Source organism: Oenanthe melanoleuca, chromosome 1A, assembly GCF_029582105.1.
Source record: "Oenanthe melanoleuca isolate GR-GAL-2019-014 chromosome 1A, OMel1.0, whole genome shotgun sequence".
Classification (NCBI taxonomy): Eukaryota; Metazoa; Chordata; class Aves; order Passeriformes; family Muscicapidae; genus Oenanthe; species Oenanthe melanoleuca.
Window position 1 is genome coordinate 28403361 of NC_079334.1, and position 27875 is coordinate 28431235.

General features: G+C 39.3%; 1 protein-coding gene across 2 annotated transcripts; it reads right to left on the bottom strand.

Moving 5' to 3' along the window:
* Positions 1-829: 829 nt before the first annotated feature.
* Positions 830-26976, bottom strand: NUDT4 (nudix hydrolase 4). Of its 2 annotated transcripts, none has more exons than XM_056482014.1 (5): positions 26609-26976; positions 13456-13566; positions 7528-7572; positions 5030-5117; positions 830-4026 (listed from the first exon to the last, which is right to left on the bottom strand). In XM_056482014.1, exons 1-5 carry the CDS (start codon positions 26705-26707, stop codon positions 3824-3826), a joined length of 546 nt encoding a protein of 181 aa, XP_056337989.1. In that variant the 5' UTR covers positions 26708-26976; the 3' UTR covers positions 830-3823. The 2 variants fall into 2 exon arrangements, with proteins under 2 accessions (XP_056337989.1, XP_056337991.1); XM_056482016.1 differs by having other exon boundaries at positions 5030-5114; positions 26609-26975.
* Between the last annotated feature and the right edge of the window lie 899 nt (positions 26977-27875).

Sequence of the window (27875 nt, forward strand, 5' to 3'; positions counted from 1 at the left end):
TTGTCACACTTCTGCTTCAACTTGAGTCTTACACTGCTGGCAGCCAGACAGGACTATGGTAAAACTCCCCTTAAGCTGAAGAGAAGGAGGTGTGGTAACTCTGTGAAGTGCTACTGAGAAGGGGAAACAGGATGGTAAGCAACTCCTAACTGGAAGAATGCAAGTTGAAAAAACAAGGTAAGGGGAGGTAGGACTGCACAAAGAGCGGAGCACGGGCAGCAGTTTTCAAATTGGGACAGGCCTTGGACATGTGTGCTATGAGGAGAGTGTCATGTAAAGTTAAGGAAAAGAAATGACTCTGGAACAACAAAGCTTGAGTGCAAGGACAAGTAGGAAACATTCAATGAAACTTAAACATAGTTTAGAGAGGGTTGAAGTCTTTCACACAATTCCTTCTGGTGCAGTATTTGCAAGGAATGACTACATCATCCACAGGACTAATTTAGATTTTATTCTGGTATTTCTCAAATATAAAAAGTCAAAATTCTTACATCAATCTTTAAAGAAAATCCATGCAAGCAGGTCAAAATGTTTACAACTTCCCTTCCCTCCCACCCCCTCCTCCCCCTTTCCTTTCGCTTTTCACTTCACAAACCATGCTGGTAAGTAAACCAAGTGTCTGCCCCTCATGTTTCTTTTCACAGCACATTGTTAACAGAACAATGCTAGGCTAAGTCCGGGGTGCAGTAAGCACCAAAATAAGTTTTCACTTGAACAGCCTCTCTGCAATACCTCAGGATTTCTTGTGTTTAAAAGCGCATCCATTTTGCTTAATTCTGGCTCTGTGAGATTTTAAACTTTAAGGCTCATTTTCTTGATACTACCATAATTGTAACTCATGAGAATCTCAAAACTTCTCAGCCAGGAAAAGCAGCCGTACAAACTAGACTCTGACAATTGCAGATGACAACCTGTCTCTTCTCATTTTCCTCTGGAGAACCAAATTGGATACATTGTACAGAATTTTTGGCTGAGAAAATTCCCAAATTTGCTTTCTTTGAAATGGGTTTGGCCCATCAAACGAGAGATTCATGTAAGAACAAAATGCTTCTAACATTTAAATTGATAGTAGTAGAAAAAATTGTAGCCTTCCTCTTCCCATTTTTACAACTCCTTCTGTTGGAATTTAGTGTCAGATTTCATTAGTACTGAAGCCACACTGAGTTGTTCCCTGTAGCAAAACTGAAGTGTCTTCAGTTTACATCTGCAATTCACAAAACATTTCTGTTTGAAAGGGAGCAGAAATCAAAGCAATAGAGCTTCATTCTGAAGGTTGCATAGAGACTGAAGAGATTTATACAACAAATGCTGTTAAAAAAAAAAATAAAAAAAATCTGTCTGACACTACTGAACAGCTCAAATGTGTGTGACCAAAAATATTTATAGGCAATCAACTCTGAGTTTGTTAGCAACAGCAATACTGTACATTTTACATTATTATCAAATACATAATTCAAGAGTTACAAAATAAGATCATGCATTACCACTAAATTTCATACAAGCTTGGATTGATTTCATTCCAAGAATCTGAAATGGAGACAGCATTTTTTTTAAATGAATAAAACTTCAAACCCTGGATTCTGTTTTAGCTTTCATGGATTTGATATAATCTTGTTACAAGAAAACCTATACAAGTTTGCTCAATTTAAAGTGTTAAAATAACTACTGAACAAAAAAAGTGAGCATTAAAGTGATCAGAAAAGGGAGCTAAATGATTCATTCTTTTAAAGGCAGCTTTGGAGCCAGAGGTACCCTTCCATACCATGAATATGACGTTAACAAAGATTAGACATTCATTGTGCTCGACCCTACCTTCTCCTGTTTCACCTGGCAAAACAGTTTAAAGCAGGGAGCTGAGCCAGCGGTGTCCCAGTCTGGAAGAGGTTCAGTGTAAAATAGCTGTACCCATGTGTGCACTACTGAAATAGCAATGCTCCTGGCCTCCCACCTCATGGCTGAAAGGATGGATAAGCTGTTGGCAATACTTCCACCTTTAGGTGCACCTGAACACTTATGTGTTCTTTCCAGTTCTGGAAGTGACCTGGACTAGAAGTGAAGAGGGATGGAAAGCAATGTCCTACCCACTGTTTCAGAAGTCTTCAGCTTTGTGGGTCATGCCTCTTGCCAGTAGTATTTATGCCTCTTCAAAGAGAGCAGCATTAAGAGATCAGGTCATCTGTCTCCCTAGTTTCACTGCATTTATGTATGGCACAAGATTGTTTTTCTAGGAGTAACTTGTGGCAACAACATTTTTTTCCTAAAAAAGTGTAACAGCACAAAAAAATTCATAGCAGCATTTTACACAATTTGTGTTAAAAAAGTAGAAGTTAACCATTTGTGTATTGAGTAACAAAAGGTTTAAATTACATTTATTTTCCATTTTACACTCACTATTTCCTAGTTGGACTATTTACAAGGGTTCAAATGTTATATAAGAGAATGAGCTTTACCCAGAATAAACTTCACATGTGAGGTAGTGGTCTACCTCGACCTGTTTTGGCTGGATATAAAGGAGGTACAGTTGGGTTTAGATACTAGAAAAAATTCAGAAGTAGGAGGTTCATGTGAATTAGACTGTGTTCGTGTAGAAGAAACCATGCACACACAGAGAGAGTAATCCTATGGTAAAAACATTAAGACCAACAGTGGATTTAGTTTCATCTTCATGGATGAAAAGGATGAGAAATAATTAGAACAGGGAGGTTGTCAGCTGTACCTCATTTATTCCAACTCAATTTTTACCAAGAGGCCAGCTTTTGTTTGAAGAAGCTAAAGTAACTGACATTAAAACAGTAGAACTAAAGGATTTAAGAATTAACTTAAAATTGGGGCTTTCAGCACTCCTTCTAATAAGACAAAGGAGTATTATTTCTCTACTGGTGTAGCAGGTGTCAACACTCCTGTCCCCAAGCACTGGAGGCACCTCAACATGCTTGCTAATAGATGCCTCTGCAACCTAAGGGTGCCCCCTGGTTAAATCTTTTCCTCCAAACATTTTTAAATTGCAACAGACTGCAGGAACGCTACATGAGATGTTTCTAATTGAAGATAGAAGTTTTTGGAACCTGCAGTGTAATCACACCATGAACAAAACATGGATCAAGGTTTAAAGAGGAAAAAAAAAAAAGGGGGAAGAAAGATCTACAATGCTTTTCACACAAGTCTTCTGACAGTTCATCAGCTGACCAAGTGATGAAACAAAAGTCTAGTGGATAGTTTTGGTAGCTGCAAGACAAAGTTATTGTTCTTGCCCTAGTTATATGTTACATGAAGATTGCATAGGACAAGGCAACCTTTTGGATAACTGAGGCAAGCAGTGCTTAGTGTTGGTATCCTTTGCTCTTGACAGGCTGAATGTGGTTTAGTGCTTTGTTGTAGTCAACCTTGTGCATCTCTGCCTTCACATCCCTTTACCCAAATACTGCCAGCTTAAGGTCTTAGCACTTTATCTGTGGATACCAAGTAAGAGTTTAGTATAAGACTATTTGCTCAAGCTTTAACTATTGACTGAAACTCACAAGTTTTAAATAAGCTGAACACCACTGAGATGCATATTTTATTTTAGCAGATATGGAAATTTATAAGTTTATATAGTCAAGTTTCTTTTTAATAGCCTATATTAAGGCATCTTAAAAAAATCCCTATATGGCTTTGGTTTGCTGAAATACTACTTTACATTGTTAAAAGAAAAACATGTTCAAATAAATTCAACATTATGACACATTCACATATTTCACTTAGAACTGACAATTATACAGATGCCTACATGTGATCACAGATGTCTCCTGTTGTGATGACACGAATAAAAAGGTAATCCAAATGTTTATCTCACAGTAGAGGGCAACCCAGAAGTCTGTGCAGAAGTGACATATAAGGAGTTATTATCTGGAAGAGGGGGAACCACAGAGTTTCCATTAGTGGGTGAACAGCTCAGTTTCAGTTTTTCCAAGTATTCTGCATGAACAGGCTTGTGACACTGAAGGACCTTGATTGCATCTTCTACTTTAAACCATTCTCTTTTCCTTCCTGAATGAGTACAATCCACAAGAAAGAAAAGAGTTATACAATTTTAACAGCACTCTTGGTTGCTATCTGGTTATTCACTTTTTCTCAGTTCTTTGGAAGTTGAAGTTGTCAGGCAAAAGAGTGAACGAAAAAAACTGATCAACACAAGAGATTCACTCAAGCTTACTGAAATGCAATTCATAATAAAGCCTTTCAGATAACTCTCTTGAAGTAGGTACTGAACAGAAACTCATATGACTCTATATACTCCAAAAGCCACAGCTGGTCATTAGAGCAAAGTGTGATGTTATTTACATGACTTGATACTGCCATCCTACATTGCCATGCCTAGCAGAAAACCAGTGTTTAGACTGAACATGCATGTATGAAGAATGGCTTGGTCTGATTTCAAAAGCCATGTTCCATACTCAAAATCTCCATATGCATCCATATATGGAGTTACTTGGGGTAGCTGTAAGTTTTTAAAAAAATATATCAGACATGTTTATATAAGTTTCAAGACTTTACTAAGATCAACTTAAGACCATCTTACTTTTACAAGTTGGTCTTAAAATTCAAAGTCTCTGAAAATACATATAGAGAAGGTTAATTATAGTATTGTTAGAAATGGAATTAGTTTTTTATTTGGTTTTTCAGCAAGTACTGTGCTTGAACATATATAACTACTTGTTTAAGATCCAGGACACATTCAAAAACACCCTAGAGTATCAGACAGGAAAACATTTTTTAATGGAAAAAACAATTTAGCAGTATAGAATTTAAAATGTATGTAAAAAATTACAATGTTTTTTCTGTTATAATACTTAGAATACTCTAAGAATAAGAATAACTCTGTTGGAAGCAACCTAGTTATATGTGTATTAAAGTGTGCAAGAACACTTGTGACTTTATCTAGAACAGAATTAGTATTCCCCCTGAATAACACAGATTGCTTAATAAAAGTGAAAAGAGCTTGCTTAAAACATTTTTTAGTGTAGCACATAAGGACAGAGAATTAATTTACCTATATTAACTGAATCCTCCCAGTCTTCCAGTATTTCCGTCACAGTAAGAACATAAACGTACGTCCTATGCTTCCGATCCTGGTTCTGCTTGAATATTAGAAGCACAAGTTTAAATTCTCATCTAAATAACTTACAGACTTACTACAACTACAAGATTAGAAATTACTTACCTCTAAAGGATAGTTGCCAGCAAGCCTGGCTTTTATTTTCACTACACAAATATCTGTACTGATGAGACCCAAAATGATGGGAAAACTAAAAAGTTTTATTTGAAACAGCTATTCTCTTTTACTAGACTAAAAAACACCAAACAAAACCAAAGACAATACAAACAATTTTGAAGATTTTGAAGTTCTGACCAAAGTGTGTTCTTGGTCATCCAGCTAAATATTAGCAGTTGTTCACTAGTACTGCCCTAGCCAAGTACAAGTACTTATCTTTTACATACATTGTAAATGACCACAGTACACCATGTTTGCTAAAACTGTTTCCGCAATGCATTTTCCTGGAAAGGTCACGTAAAAAAACCCAAGTACTTTTTGCAAGATGGAACCACTGCACCATGTGGCCATGTCATCTACACAATGCTGGCTGTGAAGTTTCACTCTGAGTGAGGCAAATTAAATAGCCTATGCTTGCAATCATGACAGATGCAAAAATCATTGCCCATCTGCTCATTCAGCAGGTTTACCACCTGTTTAGAAGGCATGTGTTTTGCACAAGGCAGGTTAAACAGAGTCTGACAGAGGTATCTGCTCAGGACAAGGCCAGTCCATGCGAGGTTGGCATAGACATTGCTCCCTGTTACTCCAAAGCAGGCTAGTGGCAGTGTTTGAGGTGCTACCTAAACCATCCTTCCCCTTGAAGAATTGAGCTCCTAATAAAACCAGGACTATCTACAATTACAACTATATTAAGAACCAAGAGATGTTATGGCCTAGCTCCTGTAACAGATGGCTGTATCCTTTTGCCAATAACCTTTCCTACTGAACTTTGTTTCACTACAAGCTTAATATAGCTTTGAACTGTTGTGATTTACTAGGAAATAAAAATTCTTCAGGAGTTCTTCGTCAATATCACCATTAAATAGGTTATATATATTTATAACACATTCTCTGGCTGTACTTCTAGAATAAGAAAACTTGGCAGCAGCATTTATTTCAATCTTCTCTTAGTTCCATCCTCAGGTCACAACCTGTGGCCCCCCTCAATGGTACTAACAACAGTTTGTGGGGGCCTGTTGAGAAACTAAAGTAGGGCCTTGATTTAAGTTAGAAGTAACCTGGAAAAGTGGCAAAACAATTTTTCTCTTTTCTGCTCTAGCATGTGTAAATGGCTTCAGAAGAACATACACCCAAACTACCAATGAATCATCATGCTTTGCAGCCCCTGCCTTATGCCCACAACATGATAGATATCTTGGGTTTTTTTTGGATTGAGCTGAGAAATGGAGAATATTTTTGTAGACTGACCAGAAGAGCTAAAACACAGACAAGTTTTTTATGTGTGGGACCATCCAGTTCAACTCAAACCCAAAACATATCAGAAAAATGTGAGTAGTACTAACCACAAAACTTCAGGAGCTTCTCTAATTGTGTCATGGCTTCCATACTTCACACTATGGGACACATGACTAAGTAATATTTCACACAGGAAAACCCTGTCAGGAATACACTGAATATAAAAGCTGGGTGAAGATTTGTACCTAACTGAGACTAAGGGACTTCCACTTAACATACAACACAACATAGTAACACTGGATGTATTAGGAGCTGGAGACTATTAAAACTACAGACTGCTCCTGTCTAGAACCTGAGCAGAAGTGGGCAACACCATGTTGCAATGTGTTCTTGCACTGTTGGTAGTTCAGAGTTTACACTATCAAATAGATATTTTGAACTACATAGTTTGCTAAAGGTTGGATTTATCTGTTATCCAAACCCTTGGTCTTTTTTTAATGAATTAAAGCCACATGCATACTCATCAATTTACATGTGTGAAAACTGACAAATTACTTCAGCAAAATCTAATTAGGGAGGAAAAGTCAAAAGAGTACCTCAAAAAAGGCTGGTGTAATGTTTCAGAAATCCTAACTCTATGAATGGTTTGGTTTTAGAATTTTTTTTTTAACATCTAGGTATTGTCTTAAGCATTAATTTAATCTTCCAAAGGTCCAAAATGACCTGAGATCAGCTCAGCTGGTGAGAGCCTGATGCTGGGTAACACCATGCTGATGGGTTTGATCCCTGTATAAGATATCCACTTAAAAATTGGACTGAGAATATTCTGTGATTCTGTGAAACTGAGTAAGTACTTTGAGCACTTCCTATTCAAATTTTCACACATCATGTGTGGTCACCTAAAGTCCTGTCTAATTTAGCAGATCCAGTAACACTGCAAAACTATAGGTAGGTAATACTTATGAACTTAAGTCTGATGTTGCAGCTTATCAGTTCTCACAAACCATTGCTTTTAGAACTTAAAGAAAACAGCTCACCTCAAATATCCCAAGTAGTCTGCCTAGTTTTCCCTTTACTCCAGCCTACAAAACAAACAAGAAGTGTTAGCATTTGGTATTAATTCTTAAAAAAAATGTAAAGTATCTGTACCACCATCCTACATTAACATACTCCTCCTTTTTAGGGTTATTTAAGTAAGTTTTAACTTAAGTCTTAATTAAATAGTGCTTCACTAATTTTGGAGATTCTGGTTTTAGAATCTTTATGAGTATTAAGAGTACAAAAGCTTGTCCTAATGAGTGGATCAAAGAATCCATAAATCTTTCAAGGTTTCCATTCAGACCAAAACACTGTATTATTTACCACATTTAGTGTACTGTATTTTATTAAATAGATAAATCATACCCTATACTGAAATAATCCAGGAAAGTAGAAAGGAGAAGAATATTTTAAGTAGTATTAGAATTAATCTAAAGAAGCAATCATTGAAACTCCAGTGCTATTTTACACAGAAATTTAAGTTTTCAAATTACAAGAATAAAATAATTGTAGGCTATTACATGGATCTTGCAGCATAATGACTTCACCTGTGCTGGTTTTCATATCAAAGTAGCTTTTGGCATGCAGTTTAAACCCCAAATTTATATCCCAAATTGTCTGCAGTTTTGAACTCTTTTTCTAGCTGGTATGATTAAAAAGGCTTTCAATTTAGAGTTTTACTCCAGTATTTTAAAATAATTCCTGAATCAGCCTATGCTTTGTGATGTTTATCAATTCCGATAAGGTGGTCACTGCTTTCTACTAAGACACTAAGAATTGCTTTTTAAAAAGTAATATATAATGCCTCTTCCAAGGGACATTGCTTACAATCATCCATTAATTCTAAACAAAACTCAGTCCATATGACTGACACATAAAGGCATATGTTGCCTACTGGCAGACAAAGCCATATTTAGATTGTTTTTGTCTTGTTGTATAACCAATATTTAAAATAGAGCTTCTTAGTGATAAGATGACATTTTCTGATTTTCAGTCTTTGCTTCCAGCCTTAGCCAAAGACAGTTACTGATGTCTTACATCTTTATATAAAGGACCATATGTATCTTCATTATATTTTAATGAGTAACTGACCAATAACTGGGCAGGCTTTAGCAGTAAGTCTGATCAAAGTCTTACAAGTGAATGCTTTCTGTGACTTTTTTTAAAGAAAGCAGATGGCTGGTGTTATTTATTAAGCCACTTTGATGAAGGAAGCCCGATCACAGCCCATGCAAAATCAAGGCATTTTGCTTATCTAGAGCAAGAGCTAGAGCAAAAGTTAATGCAAAACTACATACAATATTCTGTTTATCTGCTGTGATGTCTGAGATACCTGTTGGAGCTTGTAAAGCCAAAATAATCAACTGGACCTGATAAATAAGTGTTTAAGCAGCACATTAATTAGGAAAGTGACAGGCCCTTATTTTTGGGCTGAATGGGTAAGCTATGCCACAACAGGCACTAAAGATTGCTTGTGCTTTATACTGGGTAATAAAAAACCACTTACTCTTGAAAAGCAGCATGCTGAAGAAATGTTTAAGTTTTCCTGATCAGTGCTAATTTCCTCAACATTACAGTATCACTTCACGTGGGAGTCCGACAAGTAACTAATATTTAACAGGTGGCAACACCTTCATACCAGCCAGTTTTAACTGATACTGAATAGCACTCAGAGTAGTTTTGTCAACTTATTGGTGTCCTATAGTTACAATGTGAATTTATCGATGTTACTCTGAGTGCAATTTACTTCACAGTTTCTCTTTTCTCCCTCCAAGCAAATCAACGGTTTAAACAAATACACTTTGCTGAGTAATACTGAATGAAACTATTAGAAGAACTCCATTACATCAAGTGTAAAATCTCCCCAGAGCTCGAAGTGAAGCTTTGGTGCAACCAGATGTTGCTATGTAAATGTGATTACTGTAACTGTCTATTACTAATGTCTAATTACTCCCTACTCAAATATACATGTTGCCAAAATGTAGCATCATGCCTGAAGACAGCAGGGTATTTTGAAAACCCCTACACTCAAAAGTGTAAAAAGGTAGAAATTCAAAGTCTCGTGATTTTTTTCCCCCTGAAAATAATATTCAACCTGAATAATCTTCATAGTTGAAAAAGTACCATGAATTTGACAGTGATTTTTAAGTGCTTTTACTAAAAAGAATATTTCCTTCAAGTTATTTTCATAATGTAGTTCAAAATGTGCCAAATTTAAGTGCTAGAGGACCAAAAAATACTTCAGCTTCATCTCCAGAACATCAAAAGCAGTTCCCCCTTTTCCAATGGTACACTTCTAATTTAATGCACTGGTTAAATTCTAGACTTTGAACCATTCTACCTCTCATAAAAACATACTTCTTCCTTTGGCTTTTATGTACCCCATGGCTATTAAAATATGGTTCGTCAAGTAAACAGAATCCCATAGGCTTCTATAAGTGTGTAAGGCCATCTAAATGTGGAGAAAAGCCTGAAAAAACCCCAGCTTTCTTCTGACAGACAAGCTGTTGAATTAAGTGCTATACTTCCCCAGAACAATTCTCTAAGGAAGTCTGAGTGCTATGTAAATAGGACCTCGAATCTGAATCTTATGGATATATTTTAGCATTATTCTAAATCCAGGCACAAGAGAGAAAACTATCCACTTCATTCCATAATCAGTCTGGCCTGGAGGTCATTTATTCCCGTTGGCAGCTGTAGAGGTACTGCAGTCTCAGATATGCGTCAGACTTGCCTGTTTCCTGTAGATGGAGCAAGAGTCATGCTGCAGTTTAATTTCTAAGCTAATAGTCTACCAGGGCAGAAAGTTGCTTAAGATCTGAAAGATTTATTTTTAACTCTGGCATCTGCAGGATGGTATTGTAGCCATTTTAATGGCTACACTCCTGAAGGGATGGTGGAAGACTATTTCTGCATACTTTATAAAACAAAGTGTTTGACTACATCTGCCTTAATCTTTCAGCTGAGAGTGTGCTTTATTAATTTATTTTTGCAGTGTCTAACTAGTTCTAGTCTGTAGCACACAATCATTTTTCAAATATTAGATGCTCACTGGAGCTAATTCCTCTATTTCCTGTGAGAAGTCTTGGATGATATTACTGCCATTTTCACAGTTGCAGCAATCTGATCTTCAGGATTACCCTCTTCTTCTCAGAAACTGTATCCACACAGGGCTGGGGAAATTGCATATTTTCTCATAGGCCTTTCAATACATTACTAAGACAAAGCAAGAGTCTCTTTTTTGTGAAATAGAGCAAGAAAAGGGAGCAATTCACAGTTCACAGAAGATCTCAATTTACAAGGCTGGGCATTGTTGGCTTGCCACTCATTTGTGTAATTTTTCTTTGAACAGTGCATGTGCAAACAACTTACTTTCATCTTTCATGCTATGCAATAAAAGACAAAGCTCCAAATTCATGAATGGAGTAGCTCGTCATTTAGATGGGGTTTAATACCCCTCTGGAATTGCTTTATACTGTAACTTCATTTTGGTATTCTACTTTCAGGTTTGTATGTGTATTGTATCTAAATAACTGAGGTAACTGTCAATTTCCTGTAACTTATGAAATGTCAGACAACCTTAAATTAAACACTAAATATTCAGTAGAGGTAAAAAGCTCAAATCACTAACATGAACAGAATTGAAGAATTAAAAAAAAAATCCTGGAGTCATGTGCACAGGCAGCCTATGAAATGGCCATGCACGTACATTTGATTACAGAGATCTTTGAGTTGTAACACAAAGATTCTAAATACACTACTGTTGGTGTCAAAGTGAGGATATTTAAAGTCAGTGGACAATCAACACTTCTACCATTAAGGAATGCCATTATAACTGCCACTATGAATTTATCCATTTTAATAAATTAAAAGAAATCAGAGCTTAGTTTGTGCATGACCCAATACTGAAAAAACATTTTAAACTAGCTCCCTGTGCTTTCTTTGAAGTTTATTCATTCACAAAACTCTTAACAGTTCACTGTACTGTAACCAGCTTGCCAGGTGACATTGACCTTAGTATAAAAATAGAAAGGACATCCACCTTTAGAAAGGTCAGAATGAATTTCCATGGCTCAAACCCCTAAATACCACTTTTTTTTCTTTAAAAATGCCATTTGGCAGTCTTATGGAAACATGTAAGACTTAGCCTGTAGCTGAAGAGTATTTTGCTTTAAGACATGAGCTTCTAAGTCTGATAAGCTGTACAAGCTATCATACCCCAGAAATTCTGAGGGAGTAGAACAAGTGTAACCCAATTATTTTTGCTTACGAAAGCCCTGTGTCTGTGAAAACTCTTCTTGCATTTGCAAGCACAGCTCAAAGCTGAACATGGCCGGAACTCTATATTATACTCGAAAGCATCATAAAAAGCATAGTCCCTTCAAGATCATCCATTCTTCACCACCAAAGAAAAAACCCCAAATATGACTACAGTTTAGTCAGCTCTAACTTAACATGGAGAGGAGACTTTACTACCCCCATCTTGGACTACATCTTAAGTCAGATCAGCAGTTAAAACTACCAGTGTTTTAAGAACTGAGCAGAGAACTTTTCAATCAGAGTGCTTTTCAATCCTACCCATGAATTTGTGACAGTGGAAAAACAAGACTTTCCCTAGAGGTGTTACTACTGCTTGGAAGCCTAAATCTTTGCTGACTCATTGCTAAAATCCAAACTCTCTGCTGCTTTCAAATGGACTTAACCCATGTGGCTGAGTATGTCTTGTGTAGGTTAAAATGGTCTCCTCCAGCAAAACTGAACACAGTCTAGAACACCTTTGATTCAGCAAGGCTTATTCATGCTTGAACCTTGCTGCAGGAAGGCTGCTGAGAGCAGCAAATAGTGAACTAGTCTGTTCCCCAAGTAAAATGGGAGAAGGGTCACTGAATCACAGTTCACAGATCTCATGTTGACACTGAATAGCAGGCACTGTTTGGTGCAAGTCACATCTACATCAAGTTCCTAAGCCTCAACACCACAACAGAGCCAGTCTTAAAGGTAAGCAAGATAAACCACCAAATAGCATAGCTGATAGAAAAAAGAAATCATTACACATACTAATTAGTGTGTTTTGGGAATAGCAAAATGGGATGAGAAAGCTCTTTAAGTCTAGTAGAAATCCTGCAGTTCACTCACAAGAATGCATTCAATTTATGAAAAAATCTTGTACCTTCTATTTAAAAGTATACTTGGATTTTTCTTGCAGTTTTATTTGGTTTAGACATGCTGTTAGATATTAAAGAAAGTTTATTTTTGACAATTTTCCTAGGAAAAACGAATAGCAAATGAAACCCCAAAATTCTGAATTTGAAATTTAAGTATTGTAGTATAAGAAAACTACATGAATTCATCATGACTTAAAGCTCTGTTTTGCCTAGTCATAGGGGCAGAGATAGAAAGGCAGAGTATAACCATAGTCATTTCTTTATAGATAAGCAACCTTAAATGTATGAATTCTGAACTGCTCAGATAGATCAGTTTCTAATCTGTTTAGTCTGGAATGTCCTCAAAGGTTGATTTCCTGTTCTTATGCAGCTACATGTTAATGGTTAGTTTACTTCCACTCTGTTCTAGAAGAGCTGCAAGTCAAACATTTTCTTCACAGAAATGTTACACTACTATAATATGTCATTTGGCATAAAGTCACAGTTCTACTTCCAGTACTTGTTTATAAAGGCAGACAGAAATTTAGCTATGAAATGAGAGTGTGCTATGAAATGAGTGTGTGAAGAAGTTAATTAGTTCACCTCACCACACTATATCCCAATTCTAACACATAGAACTGAAGTTCTTTGAATTTCATAACCACAAAGGTCTCAGCGAAATACTGGATAAAGGGGGCAGTTCCCTCTTTCTTTTTGGTTCCCATCTGAAGACAACAGCAACAATGATCAGCTGGATTTTTTGCTTTGTTTTGTTTTTGTTACCTCTTCATACACCTCTCTCACGGCTGCTCCTCCTGGCTCTTCTTCTGGTTCCATTCCTCCACCTGGTACAATCCACTGATCTGGGTATCGGCTACTGCTTACCAACAGCACCTATAAATAATTGCAAGTGACTGTTAAATACAGCTCACAAGTCAGGAATCTCACTACTATCTGCTTTTTCAGCAATACACTTATACACCTAGCCAGCTGGAAACAAAACATAACAGGCAAGCAGGAGTAGGAAAAAGGGGAAAACAGTTAACATCCAATCTGTTTTATAAAAATAAGTCAAGACAGTGTCATTACAATCTCTTTGTACAAATGCTTTCATTGGATGCTTAGACACAATGTGGAAAATATAGAGTAATGTGCACAGGACTGAAAGCATACAACAAAAAAAAGAATCTAGTAACGATATTTTCCAGAACTAAGTCTTCAAATCATATAGATGACAAAGTATGAAAATTAAGACATTTTCACTACATAGAAGTTAAACTAATTCTTCTAGAATGGCATCTTCTGGCAAAAAATAGACTTTTGAAAATATTTCTTATTTTTAGTCAGAAACAAGCTTCTTTTTAGTTGCTGAAGTGTTATGTTAGCATGACATGCTTACACTATTGCATAACTAAAATACAGGGAGAGTACTTCATTGGCCCTTGTCCAATTTGGTTTCTTTTAAACATTTACATAAGAGGAAAAAGCACAACACATTGAATTTGATTTCTAAATTTAACATTTTTCCCCCAAGACACTTTAATTTCACTTAATTTGATTCTAACTTGGTTCTGTTGTTGATATACACCAATTTAAAACCCCCTAACTATAGGGCCTGTCCTTCACAATATTCAGAGCAGAGAAGATGTAAGCTACCTGTCTAACAAACTATGATACCTTGTATTTGGAGTAATTTTGCAGTAGAAGTTTATTGAAATAAGACCTTGATTCAAGACCACTGGGAAATATAACTTATATTTGAGACACATCCCAGTTACTAAGACATACTCCATCATCTGTGTAGTAAAAGGCTTCATATTCTAGGCATTACTTACATAAACCCTACCCTGAAGTCAAAGGACAACTGTGGAGAGTAAAAGGGCAGGGTCAGTGCTCAAATCTTGAAAAGCAATTAAAAGTCCTCAAGTCCAAAGGTTATAGTTTTAACTGGTGCCAGACAACTGAAGTGACAGTCCCAGACCTCACCTTTAAGGACTTCAAACTTACTCCCTGCTGGGTTAAGTAAGAAAATGACTCTGATGACAGCAACAGGGAAATGATTACCACTTACACTATGTCCCTTTGGCACTCATGGAAATAGGTTGTAGGTTCACCTACAGAAACTGGGAGTGCAGTTCAGATGACTGCATACTTTGTGAATGCAAGGATACGTGTGCATACTGAGGTGCACCTGGAAGAGCCTTATCTGACAGACACAGTCTTGCAACATTTATCTTATGTGCAGTCAAGATTAGTACAGTGGAGAATCCTTTAGTGTAGGACTAGTTTCTCCAAAGTTTTTTCCTATGCTAAGTAAGGAATACAGCAGAGACATTATTTAGTACAGAAGCATTCTTAGGATCCGATCTAAATGCTCATGTTTTCAGTCAACTCAAGTATTTTACTCAGCTATCTAAAAACCTAAAAATATTCAGCAAAAGCAATAAGGTTAGACACAAATGCATCTCAAACTTGATCCTTACAGCCAAAGGTTTTGGTTTCCTAGGACCCAAAAGATTCACAGAGTGCACAAAGCTCTACTAAAAGTAATTAATAAAATGTTTTTCAACACTTAGGAGGAGCACCTCTATCACTATGAAGAACCACTTTAAGCAGTGCTTAAATAACTGTTGTAAAAAGCAAGTTATGAATTCACTTCTGAGTTCCAGATATAAGCATTAAACATCATTTTGTGCTGATGAAACTAGCACTCAATCCAGTCATGTGAAAAGCTAGCAACAATAAAGAACAAAAGGAAGATTATCATTAAATTGTTCCCAGTTTGGTAGAACAATATAAAAATCAGCGTTCATTGCTTAGTTAAGGCTAAACATAAAACTCTTAATTACTACTATGGGATAAATCAGGTTGCTTATTCTGGCAGTGTAGTGCAAAGCCAGGATTTTTTTTATGCTTTTATATATAGTAGTTGACTACAGCTAATCTGATCAATAGACTATTAAGATGGGCTTGTACATATATTAGCTTTAAATTACGCTTTTAAAAAGCAGAAACAAATACATCTAGCAAGTAATCAACATTAAAATACATCAGCTCTTGTAGATAGGCTTTACAGCTATGTATACAATAAACTACCAAGCATTACAGCCTGGGAATTCACTTTAACAACTATCCAAACCTCCACTAACCCTGGAACTGATGCATTTTCTCAAACACCTTTCCCTCTATGCTTTATTCTCCTGTGATCCCACTGCTTTTACAGTCTGAATCCAAGGGATCACACTAAGATATATCCCTGAGATCCTCAGATGCACAACTTTTTTTACCCATTAACGCATGAAGCCACTAGTGCATGAAGTATCCATCCTGTAGTAATGCTATCAAAACCTCACTTGGTGTTAATCAGATTCAACACACAAGAAGACCTGATAGCTAGCAGTTGCAGGATTGTGTGGTAAGGCTGAAAAGCATTGCACAGGTTTTTTTCAGTCATAGCATCAAGCAGTCTTCCATGTTTTTGTTTTGTTTTTTGTACATTTTCATTTCATGTGGTTTTGAGGTGTTTCCATTTGTAAGAAGATATATCCTCCAGTAAATAAGGAGGCTGTAAATATAAATGTGATTTAACTATGAAGACACCAAAAGGCTGTGGTTGGTTGACACTGCACTCACATGCCAAGAGAGGTGCAAAAATCAGCGGAAATGCAGCAATTCACTCTCCCTTAGCAGAAGATAATCAAACTAGGAAAAATGTGATCTAGGTTTCCTGGATATCCAGTCTTTTCTGAGGAGGCTTATGGTCAAGCAGATTACAATAATCTACTAGAAAAGAAAAGACTGCAGAATCTCACACACCTGTATTTTTTCTGGCTTATGCACACCAAATTTTACATCATAATCCAATTAGGCTCAGAAGAAAAAGAAGAAAAACTACTTCCTATGCAAAGGATTCTGTGTCCTCTATCTCCAGATGCAGAAAAAGGACTAAGATTTGAGTTGCATTACTTGCTAGTGATCACTGCCTTTCCCATGCCTTTGACTAAGACTTACTGTTGATAACTCTTGTTCAAAAAAGGTACAGAGTATTGCAGTGAAATCTGCTTATCTAGTTATATATCTAGGTTTATCTTACTCTAAGACTAAGATGAAGATACCATAATGCTGCCAAGTGAAGAAGGAAAGCTGTAAAGTCCAGCTAAGAGGAAACAAAAGAAAAATTCTTCCATTAAGCATTACTAGACAAGTTTCACCTCACTTCCAAGTCCAGGAATAGCAATGACCTTTAAGTGTAGTGAGGAAGAGAAACTGGTAGCCAGCTTGCTTGTAATAAGCACCTATCAATACATATAACCATCATATAGTTAACCAAAAAAGTTATTACAGGGCAGGTGGCATCATAGGACTTGGTCACTATAAATGCTAAGCTTGCAGACAAACAACTGAAAATTTCTGAAGATGCTGAAGTTTTGGCCTCTCTAGTGTTCTCGAGTCAAAACCAATCATGAAACAGTTAGCAGCCATGTATTCCAAAAGACCAAAATGGCAACAGCTCAGAGTAATACAAATTATAACCACAAGTTATTTATATCAATTTTTCTTTTCATATTAAGCACAGAGGTAGAAAATGGTTTAAGTTTATATAAAATATTATTGCTTTCGATCTTTCTTAACTGAAGGACATTATACTTTAGCAAAATAATTGTAGTAAAAACCAAATTACATAAAAAAGCAAGGATAAAGTTTAAATTAGCTAGAGCAAACCTTCTTAGCTGGATTCTTTAGACTTCAAAACAAAGTAATCTCTCACTTGGAGATAAAATAGTTGAAAATATACCATTCCAAGTTCACAATAATTATTTGTCATCAGATGTCTTAAAATTCTCTATTCTCAGCCAAATCCCACCTATTCCTGTCTTCCCCACTGCACACTGCATTTTCTCCCCTCTCATTCCTCCCTCTACTCCAGTATCTATGTCCAACTTGATGTCTGAATTACCTGATGGAGACAGCCAAGCAAAGCTGGCAGTTAAAAGGAGCAATGTCCAAGAGAAAAGGAACCAACCCTTCACTCCCAAAAGATCACTGGGCATGTGTGACTCAGCTGCAAAGAACACCACATTGCTCAGGTGTGCTGCTCAGAAAGCAGGTGTGTGGAAGACAAAAGATTCAGCTCCCAAACTCTACAAACTTGAGTACACACAAATCATTTCAGAAGAATTAGACTGGTCAGAGTATAGAAAAGATCATTATGGCTTTAAAAGGTACCTCTTAGGTACAAAACAGTGTTAAATGCTGTTAGATGTACTGCCAATTTTCACAGGCATCAGAAACATTAATAGGATAAAACATCCAAGCCTACTTTGAGAAAAAAGACAGGACCCACTCTGGTGGAGGCTGATATAATTTAACACACCGAGTATGGAAACTCAGCCTACATGGCTGGTCTGCTAAAGTTACAAGCACCTGAAAGAGTCAGAAAGGTGGTTTGATCTTGAACAGCCAAAAGGGTCAGTCAAGGCCTATGATTTGTTTAAAAACAGCCACAAACAGATGCTCAGGGAAGAATACAAACACTAAGGGTTTTATTTTCACTTTTTCATTTTTCAAGTATTGTTTACTTTCAACTTGCAATTGTTATCAGCTCAGGAGCTTCCTTAAAAGCACTAGGGAACAACTTTGAATGCTGCAACACAGGACCAGTATTGAGAAGCAAGGAAAAGCATCTCTTTTGAACACTGGGTCATATTTGCAGAATTAACTATATAAATTTTTAGGCAAAAGCACGCATCTCATCTTAGAGAGCATATGTCAGCCTGCTACTGTAGTTAAGATATTTCCTTTATCCAACACATTTTTTTCCTATTTTAAGAATCGCTGCCTCATTTCAGCAGTTCTGAAACAGTTTCTCAGTTCCCCTATAGGTTATTGTGGTATCCTTGTCCTAGAATGCCATTGCCTTTTTTTGGACTGCAGAAGGTTGGAAAATGCAGCTTTAAACCTTGCCATAGCACTGCTACACAGACAGTATTTAGCAAGGAAAATGTGCCTTCCTGAAAAGATTCTCAGTAGAGTGTGCGCTTATAGTCCTCATTTTGTGCAATAATTTTCAAAATTACTTTATTTTTTTAAACATGGAGAAATACAATGCAAAAAGTTATTGTAAAGTAGTAACAAAACCTTAGGATCAGACTTGACAGCATTTTAAGAGCTAATTAAAGTCAACACTGCAACGTCTTTACTTTCCCCAACACTGGGATAATGAGTTCAGGAAGCTGATCTGGATGAAAAGTAGATTCCCCATGAAAGCCTAGTGTTCAGTCTGCACACACAACACCCATCAGGACACAGCCATTCAAGGGGCAGCACTGCACAAACTGGGGCAGTAATGCACCACTGCAATCTCCCAATTCCAGATTAATCTATACCAATTCAAGAGCCTCTAGAAAAGTACTTTAAAGATAACAGACTGAAAAGCAATCCGCAGCTATGACAGAGGTTAAAAAGATGATTTAGCCTCACTGAATAACAGCCAGCACAACAGCAGAGGAATGGCTAATAAGCAGTACATTAATCCTAATGCTCATTAATTTAAGCACAAATCTTGAATGCATCTCAGAAAACTGGGTTCTGTCTACACAATATATTAAAGTCTGAAATATCCTCCCAACTTTCCTTTAAGCACTTTACTTTTCAAAGCAGCAACACAGCACTTGAATATCAGTCACCTGCAGCATTCCATCTCCCCCTAAGCTTTAGCATGCTTTGGAGAAACAGATATGCCAGGTCTCACAGTGTGATGAAGGGTGCAGATCTTGCACCCAGACATGACAGAAGGAGATTCCCAGCTGTAAAAAACCAAACCTGCAAACAAACAAACTTCCCACAAGTGCCTATAAAAGAAGTTTTACTTCTCATGCTGGGCTAGTTCCCCAATCCTCTATACATAACAGCCTTCTTCCCTCATGCTTGCTAATGCAGACTAACGGAGAAACCACAATTTTAGGTAGCAGGGGAAGAGCTAAATTAATATTGCTGCCCATTTCTTTTTAACTTGAAACCACAGCCTAATCTCGAGCAGAACTGGGCTTTACTGGTTACTCAGCAACATAATCTGTTTGACTAAGGGATCAGCTTCCAAGCACTTGTCAGAAACAAGAGCTCCAAGTCTTTGAGAGGTGGTCAGCTGCAGGTAAAGATTTGACAAGGTTATTTTTTGACAAGTACCAGTTACCTTTTAGCCTTTTCTACAAGATACATCTTGGAAGACAAAAATTTGTTTTCAAGTATTTACATTTGTAGCACTGGTTTCACCAAAGTGTTCAAGCACTAAGTCAAAAAGCCACTGAAATAAAATAAGCCTTTCAAGAATACTACAAACAAGACTGGGAAAAAAATACAAATCAACCTATGGTCTGTAAGCTCACATATTTACAAAAGATGTTTTAGAAACACATGTCTACAAACCCTAGCTAGAGATAAGAATGCATATATGTGTGTGTATAGGTATATATAGAGCTATGATATGAATATATTTCTGAAAAGTCTTCCACTATGCTATTTCACAGTAATTTGGAAGTTTTGAGCACCACTGAGTTAACTGAAGCAATTCAAACAGAAACTTTGCCACCAGTTTAAATCCTAAGTTAGGATGGTGCAAATAAACTAAAGGATATATTTTTTTCCAAATATCTTTAACTAGTTCAAAGACAGCATCTTCTAAACAGGGCAAAAAGTGCTTTGTTACAGGACATCCTAGCCTGACATTATAGAAGTACAGCCATATTTCCTTCTCCCTTCAGCCCAGCCCACTCTGAGTAACTATCAACCCCATTAAACATACCCATATGGCACAGACAAGTAATATCATAGGTATGGGAAAAAAAAAAATTGAGGTTTCAAAGTAAAAAAACACCTCATGATTGACTGATGTCAGTATCTGAAGACTTACAAATGAAGACTGAAGGTTTTGGCCATGGTGGACAACTGAATTCCCACAGCCTCACTAAACCTGCAGGCTTCCAGTGCTGGCAAGTAGTTGGAATTTATCAAAAAACATTCCAGATTGAAAACAAGGTGCATATGCCATGCCTGCAAAAAGCTGCTTTTCTGTGGACATAATAAACACAAGTGTCTTGTATCCAGAGTTGGTTAGGTGACATAAATCCTACCACATCAACCTTCAATTTTTCTTAACATTAACACAAGTTTTAACCCCATAAATCCCAGCCTGCAGATTACACTATAAGCAAACACTGCCTCTGTAGACACATCATAAAGAACCATTTTGGAAGCTTTTTACAGGTCTTGATTTTTCAAGTTACACCCTTTTCTACAGCATGCAGATTATAGATTCATAGAACGGCTTGGGATGGAAGGGACCTTTAAAGATCATCTGGTAGTCCCAGCCCCTGACATAGGCAGGAACATCTTCCACTACACCAGACTGCTCATCCAACCTGGCTAATAATGTCCAAATGTTGAGAAAATGCTGTGGAAAAGCTAAGGCAGCAATTATCCCATGCTATTTACACTTCCTGTCCATTAGCAGGGAAGGGACACGAAACAGAAAAAATAAAAGCAACAGTGTGCTTGAAGTCCATAGTGAAATGTGTATTCTCTGGCATTTAAAATATGCCTATATTTTATCAGACCATCGTAATGCAAGGTGGGTAACCCATGCCACTATGGAGACCATGCCAGCCTTAAATACAAGTACCATGGTCATACCCCAAGTTATTTGAAAGCACACATTATTTGTGTGTTTACACCTGAGAGCACTACACTGAAAGATAAAGAAACCAAATGAAAAATTCCATGTCATGTATGGAGTATCTTTTCTGTGACTATGCAAGTTTATTTACAATAATACCCCATTTTGCCAGGGTAGCCAGGTGATACTTCTGGGCCCTAGTTTTATGGATCAGGCTGTGTAACAAAAGGTGTTTCTGGCTTTCAGACCATTTACACCAATGCACATAAAAATAACATTTAACTTTTTCCTTTAATAAGCTAATATGAAGCAACAGCTGTACAAAATTGAGGAACAATATTTTTAAAAATAATTAAACTGTGACCACCATAACAAGACATAAGAAATGCTTAATCTATCTTGACATTCTACAAGCAGATAAATAAAGTTATTTAATCAGACAAGAAAAGAGCTATAAAATTAGGATCTTATAATTTAAACTCAAGAATAAGATAAATAGTTGACATGCAAGTGTATGCCCTACTACAGAGGGGGAAAAAACATCTACATTTCCTGTATGTGTGTAACACATTTTTCCTTACTGCTGTCTCAATATTAAAAAAATCTCTTCCCATCTGTTTTCATTTCATGTACGCGGCTGAACAACAAAGGCAAAATTAAAAATTGAAAAGCTTGAAGACTTTTTTGCATATGAAACTATTTTAGGTCTGCCACTAGCAACTGCTGGCTGAACACTAAAGTAGGACTTTCAGTACCATATTTGATTACATAAAGCACTGTTACAGATGCCAAAGTAATTAGAATGCACTCAAAGTTTATATTTGAGATACTTAAAAATAACTGCTCATTTATTTGTATAAGATGTAGTTGGTGGAAAAAAAATTAAATTAGATTTTAAAATTATTTCAGTAACTCAAATTGCTATAAAAATTATGTTTATTACTATTTGCTCTTGCTGCTTTAAAGGCGTGCCTTGTTCTCTGCATTGACAAGTAAGAATTTCCTTGCCTACCTCTGCCCAGACCCTAAGACAGGAGGATTTTGATGTAAAACTACTATTTGCAGAATACTGAATGCATAAACAATTCCAACCTGTGGAAGCAGTTCTCACCATACCAGAGGGCTCTCCTGCAGGCTTATTCTAAAGCTGCCTTCCACTCTGAGTTGCTCAAGAGAAACTTGCATTTCCTCATAGACAAATCTGCCAGCCCATCCCTGCCTGCTGAATACCATCAGCTTTTTGCACACACCTACCAGCTTCTTGTTTGTTCAAAGCAAAAAGGCTGCACCCACCCTCCATGCACTGCATGCCCACATAGCCTTGTTTCATTTAATGGGATTTCTCCTGCTTAATTTCAAAAGGCAGATAGTCCCTGCAAGTACTGGTTTATTTCCTTAAAGGACAAAAGGAACAAGCACTTAAGCTCAAATCCAGGCATCTTGCTCTCTCTTCAGCCCAAATGACAGCACTGAGACCAAAACAGGCAACATTTTCATGACAGGAGACCACCTACTTTAACGCTCAAAAAATCCCAAAACTACTGGACATGTTACTTGGCTATTTGGGCTTTCTCCTTTTTAAAGGATTTTTCCTTTTTAAATCATACATTATGACATGAAGGAAACAAAATCTAAACCAAAATGGACTATATACACTAAATTGTTCTGTGTGGAGGCACTTGAAGAAACAGATTTTCACAGTGGTGCAGCTGAATAACCATCAGTCATCTTGGGTACATGTTTTCAGCTGCAATACTAACACTCAAAGCAGAAGCTTTTGACAGGTTGCAGGACTGCAGGGAAGCCCAGTTTGCAGCCTGTAACACTCAAGAGAACTGACTCAACAATTTTAAGCCTGGCAGCAAGGACTGGCAATCCAGCTGTAAGTCTAATTGGACAGGGTGCTGTAGCTGGGAAGTAGGAGTTCGGTGTCTGTATTTTAAACTGCATGCAGGAACCACCAGGCTGCATTTTGCCTCAGCAGTATTCTACAGCACACCTATGTTTCAAATTGAGAAATAAAGAAGCAAACTGAAACCCAATGTAAACAGTTGTGTAACAACAAAATAAACAGATGTATAATGAAACATAAGGGATGGGTTTGGCCAGTGTTTTCCCATTGACATGTTACTTCACTGTGAATAAAATTCAGCTGTAACATCAACATGGCTACAAAGGTAGCATAAGAAATCCAGTATGGTTAAGAAATTGACCAGGAAGCCATATCAAGCAGATTTTGCTAGATGAACAACAGAGATATTAAAGGTTTTAGTGACTTGCCCCATTTTTGTCAATGGACACAAAAAGCTGCTACTGAAAATACCTAAGTCTTTAGTGGAGGGGCAGCATCCAGAAGTCATGATATCAAGAGGGGACATCACACGAAGTTGCAGAAGAAGGATCATCTTCAGATAAGAACACTGCTGTGGATTACTGGTACAAGGTGAGAGTTCATGAAGAGACTTTGATGAAACCAGTAAACACAAGATGACTACACAACAGCTTTACAATCATGATAGAAATGGTTCTATTACAACATTTTTTTCTGGTATAGCTAGAGAAGCATTAGTAACCTTTCATACAGCATGGCATGACCCCATCTAAAGCAGCCACAAGTGTCACCTACATTAAAAAATACATTTACCAAATGGAACGAGATGCAAGAGCTACCATGATGACCAAAAGAGAAAAACCTTTTTAAGAGATGATGATTTAAAACTTCAAGTTCATAAAAAATGCTAAGAAAGGAATGACTGCTGTCTATGGGTAAGTCAGAAATCTACGTGCAAGAAAGGAAGAAAAAAAAGCTTAAGCTCAGCTGTAACTGGCTAGAGAGGCTCGCCTTTTGGACAGTCAGAATGGAAATAGAAAGAGAGAAAGGTTAATTCTAAGATTTGTATCACAAGATTGCTAGAGATACTCATTCCTCCAGATAGAATTTAATCAGTTAAAAAGTAGAACAAATTTAGTCTTGCAGACAGTATCTCGAGAGAAAAAAAAAAAAGTTGAGATTTGGATTTCTTGCTTTTAAGACTCCTAGAAAGAAATGTTTTGCTAAAAGTTGTTTCAGTTGTTGGTTCTATTTTCTCGACTCCAATGTCGAGCAACTCTCTCTTTATCCTGTAAGTCAAAATAACTATTAAAACTATTCTATCCTGTAGTTTCCCTCCACCTCCCAGTAACTTCTACAGGAGTTCCCTTCTTCTCCAGTCATCCAGGTTCTGCTCTTGTGCTCCTTCCCTGCAGAAGTTACCCTACACTTAAACACCCTGGAGATGTAGCTTGGCTGAAAATTGATGGTAAAATCTCTAGAGACTTAGAGAAGAAGACATTTACATGGAGTAGAACAACACAGAAACTACCCAGACAACAGTGTTCAAGACAGAAGCAAGCCTCAAACACCCAGTTTGGGGAACATGGCTGGTGACTGAAGTTAATCACAAACAGCAGTCAGGTACAAACTTCTAAGGAATAGATTCTGTACTGATACAGATGAAGCTGGCATTTGGGAAACAGCTTCTAAGCAAGTTCACCTGTTGGCACTGCTTTCCTGGAAATAACTTGTCAGAAAGCAAATTTAACTGTTTCCACACACATAATCTATGCCCTAAATCTGATCTGATGTCCTCCAATTCACTTCATCTTCATGCATGATTCACGTATCACCTGCATGATGCCAAGTCCCAGCCTCAGGCCAGCAATACAGGTACTCCATCCAGAATACCACAAAGGACTGCAGTGCAATAATGGTCAGGATCAACTCCCCTTGCACAGCCCAGCAAAGCTGCTACTATCATCCTCAGCCTCAAAGGAGGTTATTACACACAAACAATATTCTGAAGCAGCCAGTGATCTCATTGGATGCAAGACTGAAAGAGAATGACAAGAAGTTGTATCAGGAAATGAAGAATGAATGGAAATCACTGACAAAGGTGACCCTAACCATGAATTTCCAACTACAATTGGTGCAAAAAGCTGTAACAGTGGCTCAGGTGTTCAAACTCCAAATAGGTCTGAGCTGGAGTAGCATCCAAAAATAAATATTAAAGTCAAATAAATGTTTAAACATGTTGGAGTGTCAGAGACCAAAGAAAAGCTATAACCCATAGCAAGACTTCAAGATTCCTGCAGGTTGCCTTTCTCCCTTATACTAGGAAAAACTCATCAGCATGGTCCCAAGGCTTATTTATACCACACAGGAAATAATTTTTTTTTAAAGTGCCTGTATTTTGAGATCAGGCCTCTTCCCACTGCATTATGTTTACTTCATAGATGTAAACTTAATGCAGTGGGAAGACACTCGCTGTACTGACAGCTTTGGAAGAGCACCAGCATCTTCCAGAGTACAGATAAAGGCAGGAAACCCCCCCAGACCCTAACCTTTATAGTTATTTCATGGCTACGAAACAAGAAAATGAAAACAGAAATCGCAGCAGGGTATGCTGCCAGCCCGAGACCATCTATAAAGGCATTGTGCAATGAAACCATCAGCCGAGCTCCCAGATAACGGGCAGTGCCATTGACCTTGGCTCGGAGCACGGGACAACTTTGTTGCCACCTCCCGACTCTGCTGCAACACAAAATTCCGGGCGAGCGCTACCCGCTACAAAAACTCTCCCGCTCCCGAGCTGGTTCACAAAATGTTTCTAAGCCCCATTTTACCCTCCCCGTGGGAAAGCCAGGTGTTCCAAGCCCAGGCATTTTTTTATCGCACTCAAGCGGGGCAGGAGGTTCGCCTTCAGGGTGACACACCAGCCCTGCCCTCCACGCGCCATTATCCATTAACCGGCTTTCCGCGTGTTAGGGCACACAGCAGATAACCCCGCAGTTCCAGCCGGTGTCCTGGCCCATCCCGCCCCGCCCTGGGAGCCGAGTCTCCCGCTCCCCCCTCAGGCTCTCCCCGCCGAGGGGCGCCGGGGCCGCGCACAAAGGCGGCGCCGCGCACGTGGGCGCGCACCCCGCCGCCCCAAGATGGTGGGCGAGAGGCGCGCCCGCCCCGCCCCCGGCACCGCTCGGACCGGCTCAGCCCGGGGCCGCCCGCCGCCGGCTCCGGCCGGCAGCAACCCGCGCGGCCCCGCCGACCGCCCCTGCCCCTGCCGCTCTCGGGGTGGCGGGAGCCCCGGCGCGACTGTGCCTCCCGAGAGCGCCCGCGCCCCGCGGCCAGACAAAGGGATGCGGCAGCGGCGGGGCCGGCGGAACGGGAACCTCGGCCGGGCCGGGCGCGGCGCCCCCCGCCCCACGTGCGCGGCGGCTCGGCGGGCTCACCTCGTCTTCCCGCTCGCTGCGGAAGCACAGGCACGCCGCCCGCTTCTTGTAGCCCTCCCGGTCGTACGTCCGCGTCTGGTTCGGCTTGAATTTCATCATAGAGGCGGTGACACGCCGGCTGCCCCCGGCCGCCGCTGCCGCCGCCACGGCTCCTCTCTGTGAGCGCCGCCGCCGCGCCCCTGGGACACCGGCGCGGGGTCCCCGCTCGGCAGCGGGGCTGGAGCAAGGCCAGTCCCCGCCGCTGTCACAACAGCGCCGCGCCGCCTCTGCCGCTGGTGCCGCCGCCCCGGGAGCTGCGCCGCGCCATGGAGGCTCTGCCGGCGCCCCGAGCCGCCGCCGCCCGCCCGCGGCGGCCGCCCCTGCGCCCTCACTATTTAACCGTAACGCGCATTCCTGCGCCCGCCGCGCCGCTCCGCGCAGGCGCCGGGCGGGGCGGGGCGGGGCCGCGGGGGAAGCGGCGGTCACGGCGGCGCCGCGGGGTGCGCGGTGCGGGCCCGGGGCAGCGGGCGGGCCCGCACAGGGGCCGCTCCTGGGCCGGTGCCCGGTGCGGCTGAGGGGCGCGGAGGGAGCGCTGCGGTCTGTGCCGGCAGCCGCCGTGGCACCGGGCCCGGCGTAGGTGTGTGAGGCGGGGCGGCTTTCCCTGCGCGCTGCGTGGGGTATGCACATGGCTCGAGTGCTGTAATAAGAGCGTAGCTTTGGCCGTGTAAGTTAGCCCCTTTTTAAAATAACTTGGTTTTGGAGGACGTGCTCTGTGCAGGCTGAGGTACGGGCAGTTCACGCTGATTTTGTTTCGTTTGCATTATATTATTTGCGAGCTAAGGATGGACAGAAGGCCTTCCTAATGCTGCTAGTAGGCTCGGAAGACTTTTACTAGCTCCACGCTTTTATTACCTGACTGTTGTCATAAAAAACCCCAAACAACTCACAAAACCCGTCCAAAAGCAAAGCAGGAAAATGCGGCTCCTTTCAATGCCCCCGGACTGCTGTCAAGTGCAAGCAGTCATCAGTGCATTCAGTGCTTGTGCATGAAAGATTACTTAGCCCTGCTGGCAGACAGAAGATACTGTGTCCTTATTGTAGTGGTGTGATTGTAAAAACCTCCCATCTCAACTGTTCCATAAACTTTTTCCTTCATCTGAATCTTTTTGCTCTTCAGCAGGATCTTTTGTGTTACTAGGGTGGACCAATCTTGCTGTTCCAGAACACCTATTTTTTTCATCCTGAGATTATTTTTTTAACATTTTTGTTGATCTGTAACGAGCCAGAC